A 26258-nucleotide genomic window follows, 5' to 3' on the forward strand; every position below is an offset into this window, starting at 1 on the left:
TGATTTATAAAATTGAATTTTATTTGTCATTTTAGTTACATGGGGCATAACATTTTCACAAGGCTTTCGTGGGACTACAATCAATGATTAGCGCAAGAAAAACTAAACAAAAATGAAACACACGTTAGTGGTCCAACTCTAAATATCACTGGATAAACTAGACACCCCCATAAGGGCAGATACATCTGTATGGAAAAAGCCCTCTAGGTATTGTGTCTTGTAACAGGGGCTGGTCTCCCTTGCATTCCAGTGTATTGTGGAGCTGTACACCTCTAAATAGGCCAAAAACTGCTGCTACAGAGACACATGCTGTTTCTAATACACGCAAGAAGTGAACACCAAAACTACAAGGCCAGGAGTGTAATGATGATTTATTGGAGGAGGCAGAGGTTGTCAACTGAACAGCAGCAAATAAAAAAGGATGACATGGTGTTAGAAAGTCCCCATTTATTACAGTCAGCAGCCTCCAATGCACTAACCCACTGGCTGCTGGTGACGCACGAGTTCAAGCCCCGCCAGCAGCAAAAAATGGTTTAACAAGAAGCACCCCAATTTGCAAAGGATCTTAACCACCCAAGAATACACCAGAACTTTCCAACATTTATAGATCTGAAAAACCGTAACGGTACACAGTAGCGAATGAAAACCAAATTTTGTTTTTGGAACGAACCCACCCCCCCCCCCAAAAAAAAAAAAAAAAAGGGAATGTGACAATACAAAGCTAGGCAAAAAACATTCAAGGTTTGGTTGCAGCAGTTAACTACATTTCTTTCATACCTTTACATTGTAATACAAAAAAAACACAGTCGCTTGCAGAAACCGGTGGTTCCAATTTCTTTCCTTTTTTGTGGTGGCTGTTTTTTTATTTAAATACCAGATACGCTTTAGTCCTCTACATAAGTGTTTGGAAGTTACTTATGTTTTTTTTTTTTACATGAGTGAAGCCATTAATACTTTTCTACAGCAGTAACCGCACACCAGGAAGGTTGGGACACACAAAAAAAAAAATTAAAAAAAAAACAAGGGGGGGGGGGGGGGGAGGAAAATAAAAATAAAAATGGAGTTTCCCCAAAGCTGCAGTGTGAAAAGACTATAAACGGTTGATTTCCATTACACATGGATGGACTTTCTTTGCTATAGGAAATCCACGTGGAGCAATAAGGAATGGAGACGTGTAAAAAGGGTTCTTCAGATAGAGATGTGACCGTTGTGCCGGTTAGTTGTTTTCTCCTTGCTCGACGGCGTCACTTTCGTCTGCTGTGTTGTCAGATGTCCATAACTATAATAAAAAATTTTTTAAATAAAAAGAAGTCTGTCAAGGGAAAGGCATCCAAGTGAACAAAGTGTACTTATTGCATTATACACAACGCCAAAAATCACAATAATATTATTATTATTATTATTATTTTTAAAGTCTAAATTCCCAAAGCACCGTAACTCACAGCAAGGAATACTCAAAAAAAGCTCTCAGGATAGTGTCAGAGTTCCTGCACTACGAGGAAATAGGTTGATCTAAGATCAGTTAAAATCGTGCCAAGAGAGAATTTGACAATTTCCATGTCAGTTTTGTAAAATCCTTCATATAGTTTTGAAGAAATATTTATTTTCTATAACATGATTGTAAAAACAGCAAATCAAAGGCCTGTGAAAAAATGGCTGCAATTGGGAATTTCTGAAAACTACAAAGCCATTTATATCCCGCATCACCAAAACATTTGCGCTTTTGCAGCATTCCTGGTCCAGATGGCCATGAACTTAAAAGCGATGTGTATTGTACATCCCCTGTTCTATTCAGATTACAGTTTGCTTTGTGCAAATTTTATTAAGCCATTTTTTTAATTATGAGTCAACAGGAGATAATCTTGAATGCATTTATATTTTTTAAAAGCTACCAAAACTTTTCTAGCAGTAACCGCACGAGGAAGGTTAGCAGTTAGCACATACAATAAAAATAATGGCATTTCCCCCAAAGCTGCAGTATGAAAAGTCTAAACCAGGACTCAACCCAATTACCAGAGGCGCCGGATCAGAAAATAAATTAGGAGTAAAAGTAAAACAGTATTCAGTTAAGATACATTTAAATCCTTATGATAGCTCGTACAAATGTTGAAATAGAATACATCTAATAAAAAAAAGCAGTGCCACAGGAGAGGGACTTCAGAGGCAGCTAATATAGAAATATTCGCTAATGTCTCTGCTGTATTCTGACCGTTACAATAAACTTCCTGTTCCGGCTGTCTGCAGCTTTCTTGTGGCTGAAAGGGGAAGTGAACGAGGGAAAAACTGGTGTGCAAATTGCAACTGGATAAGAGGTGCAGAGCAGGTCAGGATGTGGCAGTCAGGGCACGGCTCTCCCACTGCAAAGGAAACCTCCCTATGCGGCATGTGTGGGTGTGTGGGGAAGAGAAGAAAGGGGAGAAAAACGAATGGGACGAATAAGTGTGAGATGGTGCAAAGAATACAAAACAAAAAAAAAGGGCAGGACTACCAAGGAAAGTGTATTGAGAAGGGATGGGGGGGGGGGGGGGGGAGGGGGGGAGGGGAGGGGGGGTTAGAAATATCACTACAAAATCATTTAAAAAAATGTTATCCTTGAAATGTTGTAACCTGACATTTATGAGCTTTACGGTCCTCGTTTCTGCCTCTACTCCATAACAGCCTGCTGTGTTCCCAACTGCTATAACAAGGAGGCCTGACAAGATTTAACGTGATCACTGATCTTCTAGTTTGGTACAAGCAAGCAGATGGGTGGAATGATGGATGTGTGAAGATTTCAAACAGTAGAAACACAGAAACCTTCAATATGAATACGCGTGTTCGACGCATCCTGCATTGTCTGTAGCCAACTGTTACCATCTATAAAGACGTAGAGTTTATCCGGCTATTGTTTGCGCTAGGTGTGTGGGGCACTGCAGAAATGTTTTTTTTTGTGCAAGGAAAGAACAGAGATATAATAAATCTAAGGCATCACAATTTCAGTTGATGAACATATCAAACCCGCACCTTTGTCCTGTTCACCAGTTTGTTTTTAGTGATGTCTAGATTGAGCATTTCCTATGTATTCTAGCAGTATCACTGGTTACTTAATCTAAAAGCACCCAGTAATTTGTGAACCAACTCACAGTTAAGTAGAAGGGTACATCTTATTTCTTCCATCTTATGGACAGAGAAAAAGCATTACAAGAATGTAATTAAAGTGTTGTGATTTAATATTGCCAGTGGCCCACTCCAATCCTCCAGGGCCACCAACAGGTCAGGTTTTCAGGATATCCCTGCTACAGCACAGGTGGCTCAATCTTTGACTGTGCCACCTGTGCTGAAGCAGAGATATCCTGAAAACCTGACGGTGGCCCTTAAGGATGGAGTGGACCACCCCTGATGTATTTCAATAGCTTTATTAAGCGAGGGAGTAAATCCTGCTTTACACCCGCTAGATGTAAGTGTGACAGCCTGGTACTGTAATGCAAGGACTTACTGTTAGGTTGTCTCTAAGCAACTGCATGATGAGGGTGCTGTCTTTGTACGAGTCTTCGTTCAGCGTATCAAGTTCTGCAATAGCTTCATCAAAAGCCTACATGAAACAAAAATAATATTTAACTTTACCACAGAATATATAAAGTACTCTATTTGAAATGTTTCTATCAATCTCTTATGAAAAGTAGCAATGTATTCAGTTGTTTAAACTGCCAATAAAAAAATAAAAATAAAATAAAAGTGTTTGTTATAACAGAATTGGTTTTGGCTGTCACAACTATGGAACTTTCAATGTGTTTGGTCTTCATTAACCACAAAGAGAGATAGAGAAGGGAGCCCCCCTCCCGTTGCTGCACTAAAAATAGATGTGACACACACACACAATAATCAATTGTCTGTGGAGGCGTAAAAAGAGAATCAGTCTAGTCTGCTGGGTACTGGAATGGGAGTAACCACCAATAGGTTTTAAAACATTGGTAGTTACTCCTGTTCCAGTACCCAGCAGACTAGACTGATTCTCAGCCTTCCGTTTACCTGTGTAGCCTGCTCACTTATACTATAATCAAGACAGGCTTTTTACAGCAGAATGGGACATTTGGTGGACACCGCTGGAATCCCCGTCGCTTAGGGGGTGAATTTAAGGGCTTTTAGCAGGTAAGGGCCTAGGCAAAGCACAGGTGGCCATTTGGGTGCGGCAAAACGGCTGCGACCAAATGTTTTAGACCGGTTTACGCTTCCACAGACAACCGATTATAGTGCGAGATTAAGTTAAGCACGATACTCTGACCTTCCATAGGTCCCCCCCATCCCCAACTCTCACCCTTGTTTCCCTGTCATTAACCATCGCTTTTCTATTATTGCTTGGAGAAGAACATTAACTATGGAGAGCACTAGAATACTTTGCAGGAAGGGACCTCTGTAATTAGCCTTCACAGAGCAACCTTTTAATGAAAGGTCTCTACTATGTAGCAACTAGATTCTGAGAAAAGGTCCCCATCAAAATTGTGCGACAAGCTTAAGCATTAGCTACAATCTGAGGAACTCAATATATTATTTATGTGCCGGCTCGGCATTGAATGTACTGTAAAAATCCATCCTACAATGGGTCGAGTTGCAAAACTTTAATACAATTCTGACGTTCTATTCAAGAATCTGCAAAAAAAGTCAGTATAAACTATTTAGCACTTACGGTTTTAGCCAGTGCGCAGGCCTGATCTGGACTATTGAGAATCTCATAGAAGAATACGGAGAAGTTCAGAGCTAAACCCAAGCGAATCGGATGTGTGGGCTGCATTTCCTTCTTGCTGATGTCAAATGCCTCTTGATAAGCGTTTTGTGAATGCTCTATTGTTTCTGCAGAAGATGAGAAAATGGTTAGTGTGTGTGTGCGCACGCCAAATGTTTCCACACACAGAAGTATCTCCAATGTACAAGTTGTTGCCATGTCTGCCAAATCTATTGTCTATACGAGGGCTCGTCGACTATTTCTCCAAAGGGGCCAAATCAGAACACATTTATGAGTAGAAGGGCTGCAAATAATTTTTTTAAGATTTAAAGATTTTAAAGTTAACATTTAAATTTATAATACCTGTACCACATATTTACATCAGCGTAACTTACAAGTGAGTTTCAATGTGAAACACTACACGTGATCAAGGAACTAGTATGATATTAGCAGGAGCAGAGAGGCCAAAAAGGTCTCATCGAAGCCCTTCAATGGCCACACCAGCTGGGGCCCTGGTCTATACACTTGCTGCTGTCTAACCAACAGTCACAGCAAGAAAGTCCCTCATTAGCAGAAGCCATCAGGCTTCCAGTCAACTTTATTTTTTTTGGAGGTGGGCAATTCCCTTTTGTGGAAGACATTTCATCAACGAGGCAACTCCCGATTCACAGGAATACCACCTAATGGCGGGGCCACAACCGCTGCGCTAAGATTAGGGATAGTAGCCATAAAGGTCCCTGGATTACAGTAGAAAAGGCGTTATACACCAGAGTATAAGCATGCACATTAACGCTTTACTTCACAACATTGTTAGGGGAAGGCCAGAAGGCACTTTTAGGCAGTTTCAACCCAACGCTGAAACTAAACAACAGAAGCTGTTTTAACAAGTGAAAGATACTTACGTTTCCGGTCATCGCCAGCTGCCACCTCAGCGAGGTACCGGAAATAGTCTCCCTTCATCTTCAGGTAGAACACCTTGCTCTCTGGGTTGGTCGCATTGGCTATTAAGAACTTGTCAAGTAGGTTCTGGAATTTAAAAAAAAAAAAATAAGAGAAAAGAAATGGGTGAACCCACCACACTGATAGCAAGGTGAAGATTAGAACGAACAAGAGATTCAGGGGGTCCTTGAAGGTCGGAGGATTTGGCACCCTCAGGCAATGTCAATAAAGAAAATATTATAAGCTGCACAGATTTCTTATTTATATTACGTATAATGGGATCTAGCTCCTTTTTTTGTGCAGCAGCAGCAGTATTAGTAAATCTCATTGTGTACAATGAGTCTTCAATGAGGGAAACAATTACAGCAGAACATGTGCATTTCTGTGCTTCCTTTAATGTTTCATGTGATACCAACATGAGAATATTTTCACAGATGCAACAGTAGTTAGTTACCTGTGAGGTTTCAAAACATTTGTAAACAATATTTTGTGTTATGTAGAACTTGTTGATTCAATAAAAAGCTATTCCAACCCAAGAAAACGGCATACCCGGACCAGTTACCCGACTCCACTTCCATATTTTAGATTTGCGATCTTGAGAAAGTCACTAGCTACAAATGAGATAATCTGTATAAGTATATTTAAAATATTGTACCTAAAAAAGTAATGTTTTAAAAACAAAACGTAATTTTTTTTTCAGATTTGTAAAAGTTGAAGGGTGTCTTTCCATCAGTTTTATTTGACCTGCTCGCCGTTTTTAGCTTGTGTTTTAGGCCTAAAAATGTGTCAGAACCAAAACTAAAATGGCTGGCAAGTCCCTCTCACTTTGACGTAATGACTTCTGTCACCGCACAGAAAGACACACGAGCCTGTTGCAGGCTGAATGAAGGTGGCTGTGCGGTGGATTGTGAGAATAAGCAGAAACATGCCGACATTGTAATGAATTACAGTTACTCTAAACAAAAAAGCTGTGTGTGCTGTGCACGCGCATAGTAGTGAAACTTCTTTGACTTTTGTCACAGAAATTGACTTGTAACGCGCGTGCTCGGCACACGTGTCAGTGAGTGTGTATGTATGTGTGTCAGTCAGTGAGTGTGTATGTATGTGTGTCAGTCAGTGAGTGTGTATATATGTGTGTCAGTCAGTGAGTGTGTATATATGTGTGTCAGTCAGTGAGTGTGTATATATGTGTGTCAGTCAGTGAGTGTGTATATATGTGTGTCAGTCAGTGAGTGTGTATATATGTGTGTCAGTCAGTGAGTGTGTATATATGTGTGTCAGTCAGTGAGTGTGTATATATGTGTGTCAGTCAGTGAGTGTGTATGTATGTGTCAGTCAGTGAGTGTGTATGTATGTGTGTCAGTCAGTGAGTGTGTATGTATGTGTGTCAGTCAGTGAGTGTGTATGTATGTGTGTCAGTCAGTGAGTGTGTATGTATGTGTGTCAGTCAGTGAGTGTGTATGTATGTGTGAATGTCTCTCTGTGTTGTGTGAATGTCTCTGTGTTGTGTGAATGTGTCTCTGTGTTGTGTGAATGTCTCTCTGTGTTGTGTGAATGTCTCTCTGTGTTGTGTGAATGTCTCTCTGTGTTGTGTGAATGTCTCTCTGTGTTGTGTGAATGTCTCTCTGTGTTGTGTGAATGTCTCTCTGTGTTGTGTGAATGTCTCTCTGTGTTGTGTGAATGTCTCTCTGTGTTGTGTGAATGTCTCTCTGTGTTTGTGAATGTCTCTGTGCGTGCGTCAGTCAGTGTGCGTGCGTCAGTCAGTGTGCGTGCGTCAGTCAGTGTGCGTGCGTCAGTCAGTGTGCGTGCGTCAGTCAGTGTGCGTGCGTCAGTCAGTGTGCGTGCGTCAGTGTGTATCAGTGCCTCTCTTTCTGTGTCCTGCCCCCTCTCTCCTGACTCCCCCCACCCCAGGCAGAGCTGCGGAGGCTCTGTCTGAGTCTCTCCTCCCCCCCCCCCCCCCAAAATGCAGGCAGAGCTGCGGACCCGCGGCGGGACCGGGCCCGGCGTATGTGAGGGGCAGATACCGTGATTGAGAGCCCCCCCTCGGCAGTGCTGCGTTGAAAGCGGCGCACTCAAACCCCCGCTTCCCGCGTTACCGGAGCCGTGAGAGGCGAGCACCCCCCGTGCTGTGCTGTCCTGTCCTCGTTCAATCGCGTGGATCGTGGAGGGATGGGGACAGCTGAATCTCCACTCTCGGCGCCGCTTCCGCTTCAGCCTCCGACGCTGCTACGAGGGGCGGGCGACTCTGCGCATTCGCTGCCTCGCATCAACGGATGCAGATAGCTTCGTGGCCTGAGGGACCCGGCGGTCAAATCTGCGCATGCGCCTCAACCTCCCATGTCTGTGTGGACTTGTGGGGGGAATGGCGGCTCTCGTCCTCCGGCCCCGGCGGCGCTCAGTCAGCGGGACACAGGGAAGGGGAAGCGGAGTTAGGGAGGAGAGAGGCTGAGCAGGGGCTCCTCCTCACAGCCGGAGGACTTGCGGGGCTTCCGCCATATAACTACACCCACACCCGCAGCACCAGAAGCTCTGTGCCAGCCATCTTTGTACACCCATGGCAGCGGACGTGTGGGGTTAACGGCGGCCGTTAGGAGCGGCGCCGGCGGCAATAGCCGCATGTTACAGCGGATGCGTGGGGGGGAACGGTGGCCGTTAGGAGCGGCGCCGGCGGCTATCGCCGCATGTCACAGCAGACATGTGGGAGGGAGGGATGGGGGAGCCGTGACGTCACTTCCGTTTCACATTTGTCCCCAATCTCTCCCGTTTTACCCCATCAGAATAGGTGCCACTAAAGAAGTTTCACTTCAAAAATATATAGATACAAGACATATGAAACTTGCTTATAATGTAGGGCGTTTCTGGGGCAAACTACACCCGAGACCCAATTTGTTTATTTCATTAGAATTGGCATTTAACACTGGCAAGCAGAAATACTCCCCAGTTTCATTACTCATTGAAATATGACAGACAATAAAAACATCAAACCATAAAGGCTTCATTAAAAAAAAAATTTTGAAAGAAAATTTTGTGTTCAGACCCAGGTCACCACATTCAGTCTTCAACCGTTACTGTGCTGAAACAGGGATATCCTGAAAACCTGACCTGTTGGTGGCCCTGGCTCTACAGCAAGTGACTGAACATTAATGTAAACTAATACTGAACAAATTGCACAGCTATGGCTTCACACGTTTTATGAAGTCTAGTTCAAAGACCTTGTTTTTTATTGCTTTTTGAAACAAGTCCTTTATGCGGCAGAACTCAAGATAATCTCCAGGCATGTAAATAAAACACAAAATAAATCTCCCACCCCCCCAATGATTTAGCACCACACCAATGGAGTGGCACATTTGTTGCACCCCAAAAAAGTACTACTGTGCAATGTAGATAGGATGTGGGCAAAGAAAAAAATATGCCAGCTTAAAAAAAAAAAAAAAAATTGCTAGCTAGGGATCTGACACTTAATTGTTTGCTAGGCACACAGACATTACAAATTAATCTGCCTACTAGCACATGGATTGTGGTTGTGAACAGAAATTTCATTTTTTTCCTATTTCATCCGTTTCTGAAACTTACAAGTTTAGCAGGTGTTTGATGTTTGTAAAAGGTAGTGTATGTCACTATGAAATCTTTTCTAGTTGCCACAAATTGATGTTGGGCACGTTACTTCAGGAAACACATTTGTCTCTGAAGCTGCCCAGAACCCTTCACATTTGACTAGGCGTAAAAACAGGAAAACTTTTATGTGGTATACTAGCAAATGCAAAGGGGTTGACATTGAAGACCACCACAACAGAATAAACTTAAGCAATGCTTGGAATATGCCCGTTTTGTCATACTTTTCTTATAAGAAGCTGTTCCAGGAGCGCTCAATTAGGCTGCGAACCCGCTGCGGCCACGGACCACCAGACCCTTGCCCGAATGGTCCCTGCCCCCGCTGCCTCCTTCCGGCAGGGCTGACTACGTACTGTGACGCGTCAGCCGGCCGATGCTGCAAGATCCTAGTGATTTTCGGCACCGATGCGTCACGTGGTACGCGAGTCAGCCAATGGGGGGGAGGGAAGGAGCTAGATGGGAGGCGCCTTGGGCGGGGAGCAGGGAAGGAGCTTTGGGGGAGTGTTTATGAGTGTATGTGGACAGCACCACGATCGGATCCCGCCCCCTCCCTCCTGGCTCCCTACAGACAGCATATCGCGGTCTGTGTGTCAGCTCCCCGCCTGTCTGCAGTGCAGGCGCGCTGACTGAGGGAGCGGGGCCTTGGCCTTACAGTTAATGCTCTATGGACATGCCACCATTTCCAAACACTACAAAAAAAAGCACCAAAATCAAGTACTAAAGATGATTATTTTATACAGAATATATGGAAATGGCTTTATTAATGGACCAAAGGTGGAAGCTTGTGCTTTGTGTGATAATCAAAATAAGAAACATGCACTATTGCTATTAACCATTATAACTGTTTGTAGTCAAGAGTAAATAAAACCCGCTTTCAAATGCTTAAAACCTAAGCAATGGGTAAAGCAAAAACTGTAATCCATGTTGTAAATCTTACAATGTTTATACAATACTCTGACCTTTTCAGCAACATTGTAAATCTTTGACTATAAAACATTTCTATTTTCCAGGTTAATAAAGTCAATTTCCAGGGATGAAATGAGGGAGTAAGCAAATCGATCATGTTCCACACCAACATGGTGTACATGTAAATAATTATTTTATGCTCAATGGCAGGAGTCCTGACCACACTGCAAGTTTAATAATCCCTATTCAGAAGTATGGGGTGCAGACAGCTCTTGCAAATTAATCCAGAATATGCACTAAGAATTCAATTTCCAACAAGAACACTTGTCAACTCATTATACAAGTAAGGAGTATGTGGTTTAGCACACAGACAAAACAGGAAGGAAGTGACTTACTCTGAAGTGCCGATAGTGTCTTATGGCAGAAGTAAATGTGTGTCGTAACAAACACTGATCATTTTCAGAGAAAAAAAATTGGCAGGAAGCCAAAGCGCTGTACCACTAAATGAGTGAGCGAAGAGGGTAAAAAAAATAAATCCATTTATTGCCCACAAAAGGAAAGATTACACTGAAAGCTCCGTTGAGCAAAACATGTCAGTGTAATTTTTCATTTTTTGGGCAATAATTTTTTTTATTTTTTAGTTTTACACTCTTCATTCATTTTTTCCTCTCTGCTTATCCCTCTGCGCATGGCAAACAGGACCTATACCCTGCAAGTGACTATTCCTACCCATCTGCACTCCACTAAAGAGAACAAGAAGATCATCTCTGAGTAATACTCTATTTCTGTTGGACTATCTTGATGTATAGGAGGGTTTTATATGCGTTGGGACGCACTTGGCTCTATATATGCAGAGTGGGGCTCTAATTCAACGCTATCCTCCACAAGACCACTTAGTAAGATGGACAACCCCTTTAGCAAGTATCCATAACGTCATTCATTTCCTATCTAGACTATGACTTAAGGAAAGAAACAGCTCAAAATCAGCCTTGTCTTTTTCTTTATAGTGCATCCCATTTCTTAGAGCCCCAGTCCTCCCCAACCCATGGAAACGCTACTAATCATTTTCAAGCAATGTCTTAGTCAGTATATAAACAATATTAAGCTGAAACACCCATCAGTGCATCGAAAAACTGAGTTCTTTCAAAAAAGGTTGTCTGAAACAGCTGTTATGTTCGTTATATATAAAATGAAGGACTCGTCGGGATAAGGTATGAAGATCTTGTGTGATTACATCTCGATATGTGGTGCAATGCTACATGTAGTGCCATGTTTTGATTGAGCGAAAAGTAGGGATATTGGACTAGAGATACTTCCCCAAGTTGAGGTGATATGCTCAGATTTTCCATGTCCCTAGCCATAAAAAAAATAAAAATAAAAAAGCCTACATCCTGCCCCCACCATGTACATACAATAAATAGTCCACAGTGTACCTTAAAGAATCACTTAAAAAAAAAAAAAAAAAAAAAACTTTGAGTACTCACAAGATCCCTGCGGAGACGAGTTCTGTTGGGGGTGCTCCAGCCACATCAATGATAACAGACAAACTGAGAACAGCGTTGTACAGCAAAAGAACTGACCCTAGTGCCAGAGAGCTTAAAACTTACTTTATGGGTACATGATTGAATACAAAAATAAAGAGGGTAAATACACTCCAGTGGGTTTCACTAAAGCGTGAAACACATTAAGGGTGTACTTCCTTTTTTTGTATTCAATCATGTGCCAACAAAGTTTTATGCTTTAGCCTGTACTCCAGCACTTGGATCTGATTGTGCTATGCACCACCATTCTCTATAAACAATACTAACCTATAAGTTTTATCTACTCTAGGGAAATTGCACCCATAAAATTTTTAATAAATAAACACGCAACCCTGCCTCCCTCCCCCCCCCCCAAAAGGAGTTGGGCGAGTATTAGGAGCACACATTTATCCTTTTAGTAGGGCTTTTATAACTTATTAGTCTTGTGTTGTGTACCTGGGTAATGATTCTAGCAGTGAAACTACAAATACTTACATATATATACTCTGCCGCTTTCCTTAATGCCATTAAAGAAGCAATCCAAGCCACTGATATTTTTTTGCTGCAAAATGTTTTACTTTTGTACAGAGTGTTGAAGCAGGGGTTCTCCAGGGCTGACCTTTGTTAATTTCAGTTCTGGGGACCCCCTGCTTCGAGATATGAACCTCCGTAGTAGGTGGCGATAGCTGCTCCGTCTTGGCTAGCTGGGTTTTAAAGTTTAAAGCTCACGCGTCACGCAGGCCAATCGGAAGTCGCACTGATGACATCACACTTCCTATTGGCCCGCAGGAGCTTCGAAAAGCTGCCACTAGGTGATCACTGGTAGCCGAGTAGAGTGGCGACCGGCACCTAATACAGAGGCTGTGCGTACAAGCACCGCCCCCAGTAAGTACCTTTGCGCAGAAGGTGCCGCTGCGCTGTACGGCAAGTTTTTGCAAAAAAAATAAAAATATTGTATTTGCAACTTGCGATGGAGGTGTGGCCACACCCCCCAGCAGTTCAGCCAATGAGGGTAAACCAGCCATGTGAGGTCATGGCCACACCCCTGGAAAATCCCAACCACGCCCCATCGCAAACTCTGCATCTTCTCTTGGACTGCCGATCGCAATGAAGAACTGTGTACGCACTGCCGCCCTGCGCGCTGCAGTGCACACTGGGACCGCGGCCTACGGCATAACGGTCTTTTGAGCTGCGGCCCCCTCTCCCAAGACTTGGTGTCAAATGACATCGCAGGTCATGTGACCTCACGTGACCCCCGCGGCGTCATTTGATTCGTGTCGCCAAAGACCAGGTAAGACAATTAGAGGCCTCACCCGGCATTTAAATTAAATGCCATGGGGAAGAGTGCGGGACCTCTGTAACCACCGCGCACCCCCCACCCCCACAAATTCTAGCGCCTCCCCGACTTTGCACACCGCTTGTCTATCTACTCCCAGCAACTTAAATGTCTGAGGAAAGAAGGCAAAAAAAACAAAAAACATTTCATATTCCATATAACTATAAATCTGTAGCGGTGACTGCCAGAATTAACTTCCTGGCAAGCGAAAATTACTCAGACCATATAAAAAAATAAAAAAAAAACAGTTATGTTGCTCTAGAGCAGCAGCAACCAACTATTATTTACCACCAAAACAAAAGCATTTAGTGCAACAAAAGTATTTTTTTTTTTTTTTTACAAGTATGCCCAAGTATCTACTTTTATTAATATTGATTTTTTCAGCTATAGGTCTACTACACTAATAACCATGTCACTCATGCTGGCTTCATTCATGCAGTAGCCAGGGGATTAGAAAACAGCAGTGTCAAGTATTGGCAAGGAATCAATATCCAGGAAACAGCGGTCTTTAATAAATAAATGGGGGGAGGGGGAGAGAAAAAAAACCCACACACCCCATGGTAATATTTTTTTGAAATCCTTACTTCTGCAGGTGAACTAATAGCAGCAATACATTTAGGGATTTCGTCTAGATTAGCCAAATCAGTCGCTCAGGCCTTTCTCTGCCGAAAATCCATATAGGACTTAAACGAGGACTTTTAGACGAAAAACGGCCGATATGCAAGCCTCATAATAGGTTAAAAGCAAGCAATTGTCTCCACTTAAAAAATTTTTTTTTTTTTTAAAAACACACCACAGGGGAAAAAAAAAAAACTGTATCCAATTTCAAATTAATAAATAGTAATCATGCAACAGGTCACACCAACATTAAGGTGTTAACTCTAGATTACATAAAAAAAATAAAAGAGAAAGGTTTCATTAACAGGCACTACATGATGGCACTGGAGCAAAAATGTATAATTTTTTAAATATAACCTAACCTTAAATAAGTTATGGTGGGTAAAAAGTTACAAAAAGAATTGTGCGCCGAACACGTGCTTGTAAGTGATACTTCTCACTTTTGTGACTGGTCACAGAAATTGTATATGTTGGTGATGTTTTTAATTAAAAACAAAAATACAATTTCATTGACAAAAAGGCAAAGAAATGTGACTTAGAACGCGCGTGCTCAGCACACCCCCTGTATTAGCCATTTGCATCAATTGTGAATTCCTCGTATGTGACAGTGTGTGTCAGTGGATGGTGGTCTTGGCTCCATGTCCTCTCCTCCTCTGGTGGTACTGCTCAAGCGTGACGCGCCAATGGCTACCGAGCTCCAGAGGCCTTTGCACGTGCGCACCGGCCCGGCCGGAGTATTCTTCTGCGCATGCGCGAGCTGACAATGCCTGTGCATGCACAAAAGGCCAGAGGACCCTGCTGTGCATATGCGCTATATCACCATGATAGCCGCAACTGGGAGCCAACAATGTGGCGAGGGCAGCTTCTGCGCATGCGCGGCCTGGCGGCCTCATCTGCCAGCAGTGATCACTTCCATAATTCACTTCCGTCTCAAGAAAAAGCGATTTGGTCCCAGCAAAGAAGTTTAACTTCAAAACCTCCTCCCCCCCCCCCCATAGAGCACACAGCAAATGAAAATATCACTTGTGAGTATATTCGCATGTCTCAGACAGGTCTGCAACCCTTCCTTTCTCCATTATCTTCTAACAGTGCTCCACTGCAGCAAGGGATTCCATGAAATGAGACACAAAATCAGCACACGCACACACATTCCTGTGGCATGGACCCCTACAACCAACCTAAAAGGTAACAGGTTATGCAGTTATTTGCTGTGCAAGATTACTGCCCTCATTTTCACTGAAGCACTCCATGCAAGTGCAAGTAAAGAAAACACCATCTCTCCGTTTATTCAATTTTAATTAGCGCTTCTCTCTCTCTCTCTCCTCTCTCCACTGGAAGATGCCAAGAGACCAGAATTAGAAAAACACTGCCAGATTCCCACCCTGGTGTGTCTGCAGGAAGCCTCTTAAGACTAGTAGACAATATTTTTAGTATGGGAAAGATGTGTATAAAAACAATGTATATATATTGTCTCTACCGTGTTTAATCAACATTGTTCTTTGACACAAACTGTGTTGAGACATCTGAAGGAACACACACAAAGCAATGCAAAGGCCGAAACATCACTAAGAGGAAATGCATCTTGCCAAGAAGTCCGGTTCAAATACTTCCTACATGAAGACACTGGGTAAAATAATAAGCAGCATTTTCTTTGGTTTTCCCGCCATCAGGAATGGACGACAGGAATTTAGTAGAGGGAAGGGCGCGCAGGGGGTGTGACACGATCTATTTGACTTTAGTCAAAAAGGGGTAAACAGGTTTTGCAGGCAAAGATTACTAATAAAAAAAACACCAACATGTGTTAACCTGTTTACTATTGTAATCACCAAAAAAATAAAATAAGTGGTGACAGTTGACCGTTGAAATGTGTGAACCATTAATATGCGGTGTCTTTCAGGATACCTCTGCTAGCACATTGCTGCTCCCTTGGTAAGCTGTCATGTTTACTTGACATTGTGACATCAATCACTGAACACAGCTGCAGACCACTGTTCATTCTGTTTGGTTACAGAGCAAAGCTCAGGTGAATTAAACACCAGTATGCTGGAAGAACACCGAGTAATTGATGTCAAAGATTGGCCAAGCTATTTGGGGGGGAGGGGGAGAACACTCAATTTTTCTTTTGAGATCAACAGAAAAGCTATCGGATAATGAAACAGTGAGAGGATAAGACAAACAAAATAGCAAAAGTAAAAAGGCAGCTGATACATTTTGAGGTGCGACGAATACAGTTATTACAAACTTACTAGTACAGGAAAAGTGGACATTAAAAAGAATCAGTGCCCTGCCTTTCAAGAGATGCTGCATGCATGGCATTGCACCAAAGGCCCCCTAGACCGATGTCATTGATACAACCAGCAACATACCTAAATGCCAAGTTGCAGACTGAACGCTAGAAAACTATTGCAAAAAGAAATCCATAACTATGTCAGCACTACTGTCACTCATACAAGCAATAAATTAAAGATTGTTACCAATAAAGCTCATGATATACACACCAACTATCACAGTATATCATACCTCCAGTACGTTCTCATGTGATAGATTGTGTTGATCAGTGTTTTTCAACCAGGGTTCCTAGGAACCCTGGGGTTCCCCAGGCACCCCTAAAGGGTTTCCTGTAATTTTCAAAAATTGTACCAAATACAGAAGAATTCACAATGCATCTTATGTCAGACTCCCCATTAGTGAGGGTTGGGGGTTTCTCAGAATTTCATATAGGGTTTCTTAACACACAAAAAGAAAAAGACTTGAGAAAGGGCTCTTGGAGCCTGAAACGCGTAGGAGGTTGTGTGTTTTTTGTTATTTGTTTGTCCTTTTTCAATTTTATGTAGTCCAATAAACGATTTTTAATTTTTCAATTCTGGTGAGCTGATGGTGCTTTTTGGACGTTGCAGTCTGTGTCCAATCCACTTTTCTACTTGTATTGCCTTTCGATTGGAATGACGCGCTGAGTGAAATAGGGTACACCATATGGGAGTCTGTGGACATTAACAGATTCTTCCGCGGACACAGCGGAGAGAAGGGAGCCTATACCGGACGGACCGGAAGTGATCACCTGCACTACCGGCACTCGGGAGCTCCAGAGAGTTTGGGTGACGAGACGCAGCTGAATCAGAGACTACCGACGCCGCTTGCTGGACTGAGGCATTGAAAACGGAGCGCTACAAGAGGGATTCACGGAGGTAATTACAATTTTGTCTCCGGTTCACATATATCCCAGGTAGCGGTGTCCATTGGAGCTCCGTTTCTGCCACATGCGGTCCTTGTTCACTTCAAGCTACTCATATTGACACCCATGGTTTTATTCCCCCTCACAGATTTACTCAGCTGTCCACAATACCAACAATTATTTTATATATTTTGTGTCTCTCTGTTATTGAGCTTTTAGTAGCTTTGCCACTGACAATTCCCTATTAGTGAGGGTTGGGGGTTTCTCAGAATTTCATATAGGGTTCCTTAACACAAAAATAAAAAGAAAAAGAGTTGGAAACCACTGGTGTAGATCATGAGCTCCCAAGTGTGTTCAAGAATATTAGGCCTGTCAGCAACTGGGTTTACCACACAGCATTAAGCAAATAAAGCCCCATGTATAAAACACCCACGTCAAATCATACAAAGGTCACTACCCTTTACAATCGCAAGGTTACTTCATCCTGTTACTCCACCCGTCCCATTTCCTACTTATACCACAGACCTAGCATTGGCTTTACATACCAATACCCAACAATTAACAGCCCATACCACATCTTCCCACAGAATGAAATTAATGGGAGATGCGAAATCTGGTGCTGCCCAAAAACCATGCTGCAGACAAGCTCGGAAAGACTTATATTCTGTTTGTATATAAATAAATTATATGGTGATAAAGGGATATCTAGTTTAAAAAATGGATAAACCAATTAATGTGCTTATGTTTATTATATTAAAAGCAGCTCATTATCGAGCAAACTTACGCTCCCACAAATTAAGCTGCCATTGTCAGAAATGCTGACCAAACCACCATGGAAAAGTGGAAATTAATTAGTTGTGCACCACCACTTCTGTTTAACCCATGCAGTGCAAGGGAGGCCTGTAAGACATTTCAATGCCATGCAAATAGTGCAATAGCAAAAACCATGGGGTAACTTTACCCAAGACAATGCAAATTCATACATCCGTTTAACAATTTATTTTTGAAAATGTATCAATAGATAAAATCTTGTAACTGTATTGCTTAGATGGTAAGGAAACAGGCCATTGTGGAAATTAACATCTTCCTAGGCCAATATAAGCACTGCTGCATACAGAGATGTACATGTATGTACCATCAATATAATGCTCTAATCTTACATGTGTCACAACCTTATGCATGGCAGCTCTCACACACAAAACAAGTTTGTGAACCACCAAAGAATTACAGAAATTTCTTTTCTTAAACATCCAGTAGGGTTTATATGAACCACTTCCATGTCTTGAAACAAAATGTATGAATTAGACAATGAGTAATGAAGTCAGGGTACGTACAATAGTGAAACCCTGGTTTTATCAGCAAAATTAAAGGGGAGAATTAGAAGCAGGGCCCCACCCTATCGGAAACTAAATAAAAAGGATCGGAAACTTTGTAAGTTTGTTCTTCACCGTACAGGTGTGTGGAAAGGTCATGCCACGGTGAAAAGAAATCTGAGGACCTCAGAAAAGCAGTTATTGAAGTTCAGTAGTCTAGAAAGACTAAACAAGAATGGTGTCCATAGAAGGATAACCAGGAGGGAAACTACTGCTCTAAGAACATTACTGCCTGCCTGAATTTCACCAAAGAACACAGATGATCCACAAGACATCTGGAACAATGTTCTCTGGACAGACAAGTCAAATTTTGGCCACAATGAGAAACGATGTTTGGCGAAAACCAAATAGTGCGTTCAAACAGAAGAACATCATCTCAAATGTCAAGCGTGGCGGGAGTGTGATGTTTGGGTCTGCTTCGGGACCTGGATGTCTTTTCAGACAACCATGAATTCTGTATTGTTTCAGAAGATTCGAGGAGAATGTCAGGCCATCCATCCGTGAGCTGAAGTGAAAGTGGGTCATGCAGCAAGACAATGATCCTAAACATACAAGCAGATCTACAAAAGAATGGCTTCAGAAGAAGAAATTCCATGTTTTAGAATAGCCAAGTCCTGACTTAAAAAACCATCAAAATGTGGCAGGACCTGAAGTGAGCGGTCCATGCAAGGAAGCCCTCAAATGTCACAGAGTTGAAGCAGTTCAAGTTGGAATGGGCCAAATTTCACTCAAAAACGAGGTGAGAAACTGACCAGCAGTTGCAGGAAACAGTTGAAGTTATTGCTGCTCAAAGGGGTGCCACGAAGAATCTAAGAGGGTCACATACGGATTTTAAATGTTTAATCATTTGTGGATAAATGTTTAAGTATCATGTTTGTGTCATTTGTTTGATCAGGTTATCATTATTTATTATTGGGACTTAGAGTAAGACCCAACATGTCAGGTTGAAATATATGAAAATCCTAAGGCATTTACAAACTCACGCACTTTTTTTTATTACAGCTGAAATGTCACCGTTTGCATGTACAGAAAAACTGGCCCAGAGCATAAATTTCCCTATTGTGTGTCTATTCCAAGCACTTCTGAATTCCTTCACTGCACTTCAATCCACAACCTCTGCAAGGAGGCCATTATATACATCCTTTTAGTGAACTGAATACAAGGCCTTGAAAGCACAGAGCTGTGCATAAATCGTATGGTAGGTAATACAACCACACTTTAATGTAAAACATGTTGCTCTTGCAGTGTGCTGGCTCAGTACATCTGCAGCATGCTTGTTACTGCAGTGCGACAGACACCAGGATTTCTGCAGCTCCAATGGTTATTGATCGTGCAGATCAGGATGGCGCGGCTGCTGCACTGCTGACGAGAGCAGCCTGCACAATGCAGAAAAATACCGTGCTAATAAGGGAGTGCGGCTGATCTGATGCAGTGTTTGAAGGGGAGGAGTAGATCTGCAGGCTCAACCTCTACTTAATCCCGTCAATGCAGGAGGGGCTGGCAACATATTGCCTTGAAATGGAAGAGTTAATGACCAGCGAGTGCTGTCAAAGAGTAAATGTAATCTCCTGGGAAGCATCAACGGCTATCGAGTTTACTTGTACACAGAATATATCCAAGCAATCCTACATGTAGCAGGATCAGCTAACAGATTTAAACATTTCAACTGTAACATGGTCATGGACTACAGCAAGTTGTCAAAAGCACTGTAAGAAATGCAGTGCCCATTCAGACCCACGATATACACCTTTTTAGCCTTCACATGTCTGCAATGTATTCCATTATTGACTGTGGGCAACGTAACATTCCAGATGCTTGAAAAGCATCACAATTATGGAAATGTGCCCGATTGAAAAGCCTTTACTAGAACATTTCTTCAGTAACATCTGATCTGCCATCGGAATACCTCAATGTGATGCTAGTATGGCTCCACTCCCTGGAAGACCTAGCTAGGTAGGATTAAATTGCCATGTAATAGCAATCACCTCTGAGTCATTTCAGGGGGCATAGTATCATTGCACAGGGCAGGTAACACAGGAAGGCCCAAGTAGAGTTGAGCAATATAACGTATCATAATACCACGGCAATTCAAACCGACAGCAAGTATTGCCATGTCCCTAGTACTGGGATCACATAGACACCCACCCGCTCCCCTTCTCCTGCTGACCACGCTTTTATATGCAGAAGCAGGCCCAGAAGAGAGTTAGGAAGGGAGGAGGGCTGAGAGGAATCAGCTTCAAAAGGTCCAAGTCCCCATCGGCATTTGGCTGCAGAGCGACCTTCCGCTGCAGATGCTGGCCACTTCTACTATACATTACGTTTTTGGGTAAGGGGTTAGCTAGTGTTGGTATTAGTGGTCAAGATTAGGGAATTTAGGGTAAGGGCCTTACCTTGGCGGCAGAGTGGCCCTGCGGCGAGACCATTTGCGGCTAAACGCCTGCGATCACTTGTTCATGAAGCAGCCATAACCATGCCCCCCCAAACACGGACGCCCCTTTACCTTACCCAAGGACCACTACTGGCGCCTTCACCCACACCCCACTGCTCACCCTCACTGCTTGCACCCCTTTACTTACTAGCTTCACCAACTCTCTCCCAACTGACTCCCCATAAATCCTCTCATCCCATTTTTTTTTACCCAATACCTCATGTTTTCAACTCCTTTCACCTTTCCCCTTTTCTCCCCCAACCCTCTCCTCCGCTTCACGAAATGCTGATACCTCACACTGCTAGCTTGGGAGTAGGAGAGGGTGGCAATTGTGTGCGAGCCGGGAGAGGCGTTTTAGTTAATTTAATCGTAAAATGCAACTAAATAAAAAAAAAAAAACATTTTTCTTAAATGCTAAATAAAGTATATCACTTAAAAAATATTTTCCAATAATGAAATGGATTTATTAATGAAATATACTTTCAATGAATAGCACAATGTCTTTAACAGACAATTTTTACAATAAATATCATTGTTGCCATAATTTTTCTAATTTCGGTCTTGTGGGGAATTTTGTTACTGCCCATCCCTAGGGACACTGAAGCATCAAAACTAAAAACATAATAAATAAAAGGGCCAAGACAGTAGACCGAAAAGAAAGGAGATGTATAACCTACAGTAAACCACACAAACATGTGGCAAGCTTGGTGGGAGGCATCACTTGTAATTAGATTCAGGGAAATACTGCCGCAGCAAATTAAAGTCAATAATTTTACAGATCTATTTGGGAGTGTTCAAACATGCTCCATACAACATTTGCACCATAGAGATAACATTTGAATAGCAGCAGCTTTTCACATCACTATGGGGTGCCAAGTAGGACTCAAGATATATTGTACATACATTCTAACCCAAGGGCCACCAACAGGTCAGGTTCAGGATATCCCTGCTCTAGCACAGGTGGCTCAGTTGAAGACTGCACCACCTGGGCTGAAGCCGGGATATCCTGAAAACCTGACCTGATGGTGGCCCCCCCTGTACTAATAAACCTTTCCGTGTGAGACTATTTGCCATGTTGTAGCACCACAGTTTAACCCCTCCAAATATTCTGTTTATTTGGCTCATATTGAAGGGACGCAAGACAACTAAAAATGTGTACAACAGTTCATGGTTATTGAGGGCACAGGATCATTATCCAGCTCTTAAGGTTAAGACCCATGTGGCCACCTGTACACAAGAAATACTAACGGTATTATGACCGTAAGAAAACGACTTCAATTTAACAGGTTACAAAGCCTATGGGTAGTAAATAAGAGAATTACTTTATTGAACCACCGAGCTAATAAATGCCATTTAAAAACGTGGAAACATATCCTTACTACCGTTGCATGATGCAGTCATAAAATGATGTTCTACATGAACACGGGTGGAGCAAAGTAAAAGCATTTACTTTAAGCCCAAAGTATGACAGGCGGCTATTAATGCAGCAATTCTAAATATCCTTCAACACAGTTTGAGCATTTTATTTTTTATACAATATACACTTAGATGCATTTGCTTTATTAATAAAAAAAACACGTTAGCTATATTTTGTGACCGAGAATTGCCAACAGCACATCTATAAATTGACAACGAAGGAATATTGAGATGTTATCAATTATTCAGGCATTTGAATAAGAGAAAAAAAATAAAAAAAATCTTGCCCAGCCATTTTAAAGTAGCAGCTACCGATTTGACTTGAACCACATACATTACTTATTTTTTTCCGTAGACTCTAGTCTCGACACGCTTGTTCATGCCTTCTGCAGTGATTCATTATTTATTTATGCTGTTGCACTATGGGGAAAGCTACTGGGAATTTTTACACTACAAGACTTCTAAAATGGATGCCATTTCCTCACCCAAGCCCAGGTTGTGTGTCATCACCTCTTTTATTTGATCATTTCCGATGACAATAAAACAAGACTCTACATGTAAATGCTCTGACTGTGCGTCTGAAACAGCATATTGGGCAGGGACTTCACAGTTACAGGAATATGCAGAAATGGGCTAGGGAACATTAGATGAAAGGGAAATCTACAGAAGTATAACAATCTCATAAGATGCCGCTTTACAACCACAAGGCTCATTCCCCTCAGTGCAGACATGACACCTTAAACCACCAGTGCCTCCTGCTAGACTGGCACCGAATCCTCGGATTGGCTGAAGCAGTCGTCATGGATACACTGAATCTACCACACGTCAAAGAGGCGCCTTAGAATGTTCCACCCAATCACAATTTAAGGGGGAGGCTTGACTAGCCCGTCATATGCAAAGGCACAGATTGTGCACTTTAGTCGGACCTCCAGTCAGAGGTCCTTAGTTAAGAGCACCCTTTTCCTATAGGCTCCACGAAGACCACAAAAACATAGTGTCCTCATTTCAGCCACCCACATTGCTAAAAAACCGGCATGGGTTATAATGTCTCCAGCAACCAGTGCACGCGTTTCCAGACAACATTGCTTATTTGCTAGGAGTCATTAAAAAGGACTTTATACCAGGCCGAGTTCCTGACAGAACTGTACAGCTGATAAAGGGCGGAGGAGTTCTGCAGCCGAGTCACTATGTCTAAACACGTTCTCTCTTGCCCAGCTGGGGCTGAAGCAGCCAGACGCTCCGAGTGTGCAGGTTTTGCTACATTTTCCTGTAAGAGCTGTATCAGAGGTTTGAGGAAGGTACTTATACACATCATAGGAGGCAGCTGCTAACATACACAAGGTATCCACTATAAAAACCATTAGCTCCTTCAGTGGTGGGGTCTGGTGCACATTCCTTTACTAGCATTGAAGGGTTAGTGACAGCAGCATTAAGACTACTACCACAAATGCCTTTAACCGCTTCACTGCCAGAGGAGCTGGCAGTGCAATTAGTTGTCAGCCCCACCAGCAGCTAAGTGGTTAAAGTTATTCGTCCAACTCACCAACACAGCTTCGCAGATGGTCCTCAGCTCGCACTCCACTTTCTCCCTGTACTCCTTGACCATCTGCAGCTTCTTGTCCGAACCCTCTGTCTTCTGCTCGATGCTGGAGATGACCCGCCAGGCGGACCTCCGTGCCCCCACCACGTTCTTGTAGGCCACGGAAAGGAGGTTTCTCTCCTCGTTGGATAGCTCCTCGCCGTACTCTGTCACAGACTTCATGCAGGCTGCCATGTCATCGTAGCGCTCGGCCTGCTCTGCCAGCTTGGCCTTCTGGATCAGCTCAGTCTTGTCCATGGCTTGATTTGGAGTCGTTGGGGAGGAGAGACGATAGAAGGAGAGATGGAGGGTGGTGGACAAGTGGCGAGGGGAGGTAGTGGAGGAGGGCTAGCAAAATCAGGCAGCCGTAACCTGCAGACAATGAACAGAGGAGTAAATGCTATGATTACAGTAATTGCACGAAAATTAACAGATTGTGTGTAGGGGGGGGGGGGGGTGGGAGCGGGAGTGCTGGGAAAAGACAGCAAACATGCAACGGACCTAAGCTGTCAATATCTGTAACCATTACCATATTCTATTTCAGTCGTGTCTCCCCCTTTTTGCAGAAATACAAGGTCATGAGGTGGAACATCTAAAACTTAAACTATATACTGACGGCATGTATGAAAACTCATCACAAAGATCTAAATCAAGTAACCAAAAAATAAATAAAAATAATCCATCTTTCAATAGAAATATTTTTTTTTTAATAAAGTCCAGAAATATAATTCTGAACAAAAATTGCACACAAAGATTTAAATTGGCATTACTGCACTCTCCACTCAAATGTAACTGGACAGATGAGGCAGGCCTTATGAGCAATTAACATGCCCATACTCTGTTCTTGTTGCAATAATTTAGGGGTTTAGGTTTATTCAGGGTTACGCCCTAGACACAAGCCAGGCCACAGGGATCCCTGAAGCAATGCAAGGGGTGTGAAACCACCAACCATGAAAAGCACAGAATTTAAGACCTGTGATCACCTTGTCACACATGCACTGTCTGCAAGGGAGGAGGGGGGGAGAGGAGAAACAAATTGTCGTTGGGCAGGAAACGGACTGACCGTAGATTTGCAATGCCTGCCTAACTGGCTGCAAAGGAGTTAAAAAGCATGAGTCAGTGTAATGGGAGGAGTTCTGAAATGGAAATCAAACTAGGAGGAGGAGGAATGGATCTGGCTGCCCTGCCTTTTGTCTCCAGGCTCTCTGGTCCATCCCCGCCCTAACTGCCTCTCCCATCTTTACTCCCTCCCCTCAGGGGAGCCAGGCATCAACCAGCACTGCAACCAAGACCCTACACTGAACATCCGACAACCCACACTGCAGTTTACTGTAATATTGTAATGCATGTAAGGACACATGCTGGGCTTACAGAAACAGAAATGCTCGGGGGAGGGGAGAGGAAAAATTACATTCTGGACACGAGGTTTCTGTGCACAGCAAAGGGTTGTGCTACCACTGGTACAGATGTACTTGAAGCAATGGATGGCAGGGACGAAGCAATGGTCAGATCAGGCCACCTGGGAATGAGCTGATCAGAGATGTCACACACAATGTCACCGCATAATGCCACAGCACAGACACTACCATTCATACACAGATCTGGGTTATCTCGGCCATATCAGTCCACCTGCAAATGATGCACTAAATACTAAGACAATGACCTTAAGGAGCATTCTGCTTCATTCGGACCAGACAATATATATATTTTTTTTTATAATATATATATATATATATATATATATATATATATATATATATATATATATATATATATATATATATATATATATATATATAACACATACGATTAACAAAATTATACAATGAACTGGCAGATATGAAAATATTCTGATTGCAGACAGCCCAGCTGTTTAGTGTGAAATGGAGGCATATACAGCTGTGTCTGGGGACCCCCTCCTCTTTGTATCCCATCACTGCAGGAAGAGACAGCGGAAAAATAATAATCAGGGAGATGGAGCTGCTGTTCTCCATTCTTAACACAGGAAGATCGATATTTAATTACATAGAATACAGCTAGAGAAAGAAACATGCCCACAGTAATGTAGCCGCATTTACAGGAAAACATGGCCACAAAAATAAATAAATATATATATTAATATAGACAAACGACAGGCATACAAAATAAAATAAAAGGGAAAACATCCACTCAATGTGCTAACCATACTCTAATGTAATGACATGTAGTATAATGCCACACACACAATCATACAGATACAGATAGATATATACACGGTTAGATAGAGCAGAGTATGGGATATATATATATACACACATACACAGATATATAGGACAGAGGGTATGGGTGAGATATATACACATATATATCTAGCAGAGGGTATATGGGCGGGATTCGGTGCCTCCCTCGCACGGACACACACAGGGAAGCGGCTGGCTGTGCCCCCACCCCCCCTCCCTCCATACCATTCTCCCCCCGCGGCCGCTCTCCCCGGTGAGCAGGGAGCCGGGGACTCACCGTGATGAGCTCTCCACCAGTCCGCTGTGATCCGCGTGCGCCCTGACGGCGGAGGAAGGAAGGAGAGGGAGGAGGAAAAAACACCCCGGAGAGGCGCAGCGCGCAACAAAACCTGTCGTCTCAACCTAACTGCACTGCCAGGCGTTGGCGATGGGGGGGCAGGG

At 42.8% G+C, this 26258-nt stretch overlaps 1 protein-coding gene across 1 annotated transcript; it reads right to left on the minus strand.

Moving 5' to 3' along the window:
• On the minus strand, window positions 1-26253 carry YWHAQ (tyrosine 3-monooxygenase/tryptophan 5-monooxygenase activation protein theta). Its single transcript, XM_075598344.1, has 6 exons — window positions 26095-26253; window positions 23563-23970; window positions 5602-5725; window positions 4664-4827; window positions 3476-3571; window positions 1-1279 (listed from the first exon to the last, which is right to left on the minus strand). The coding sequence occupies exons 2-6, from the start codon at window positions 23854-23856 to the stop codon at window positions 1217-1219; spliced, it is 741 nt and encodes a 246-aa protein (XP_075454459.1). The 5' UTR covers window positions 23857-23970; window positions 26095-26253; the 3' UTR covers window positions 1-1216.
• Between the last annotated feature and the right edge of the window lie 5 nt (window positions 26254-26258).

This window comes from Ascaphus truei, chromosome 4 (genome assembly GCF_040206685.1).
Source record: "Ascaphus truei isolate aAscTru1 chromosome 4, aAscTru1.hap1, whole genome shotgun sequence".
Taxonomy (NCBI): domain Eukaryota; kingdom Metazoa; phylum Chordata; class Amphibia; order Anura; family Ascaphidae; genus Ascaphus; species Ascaphus truei.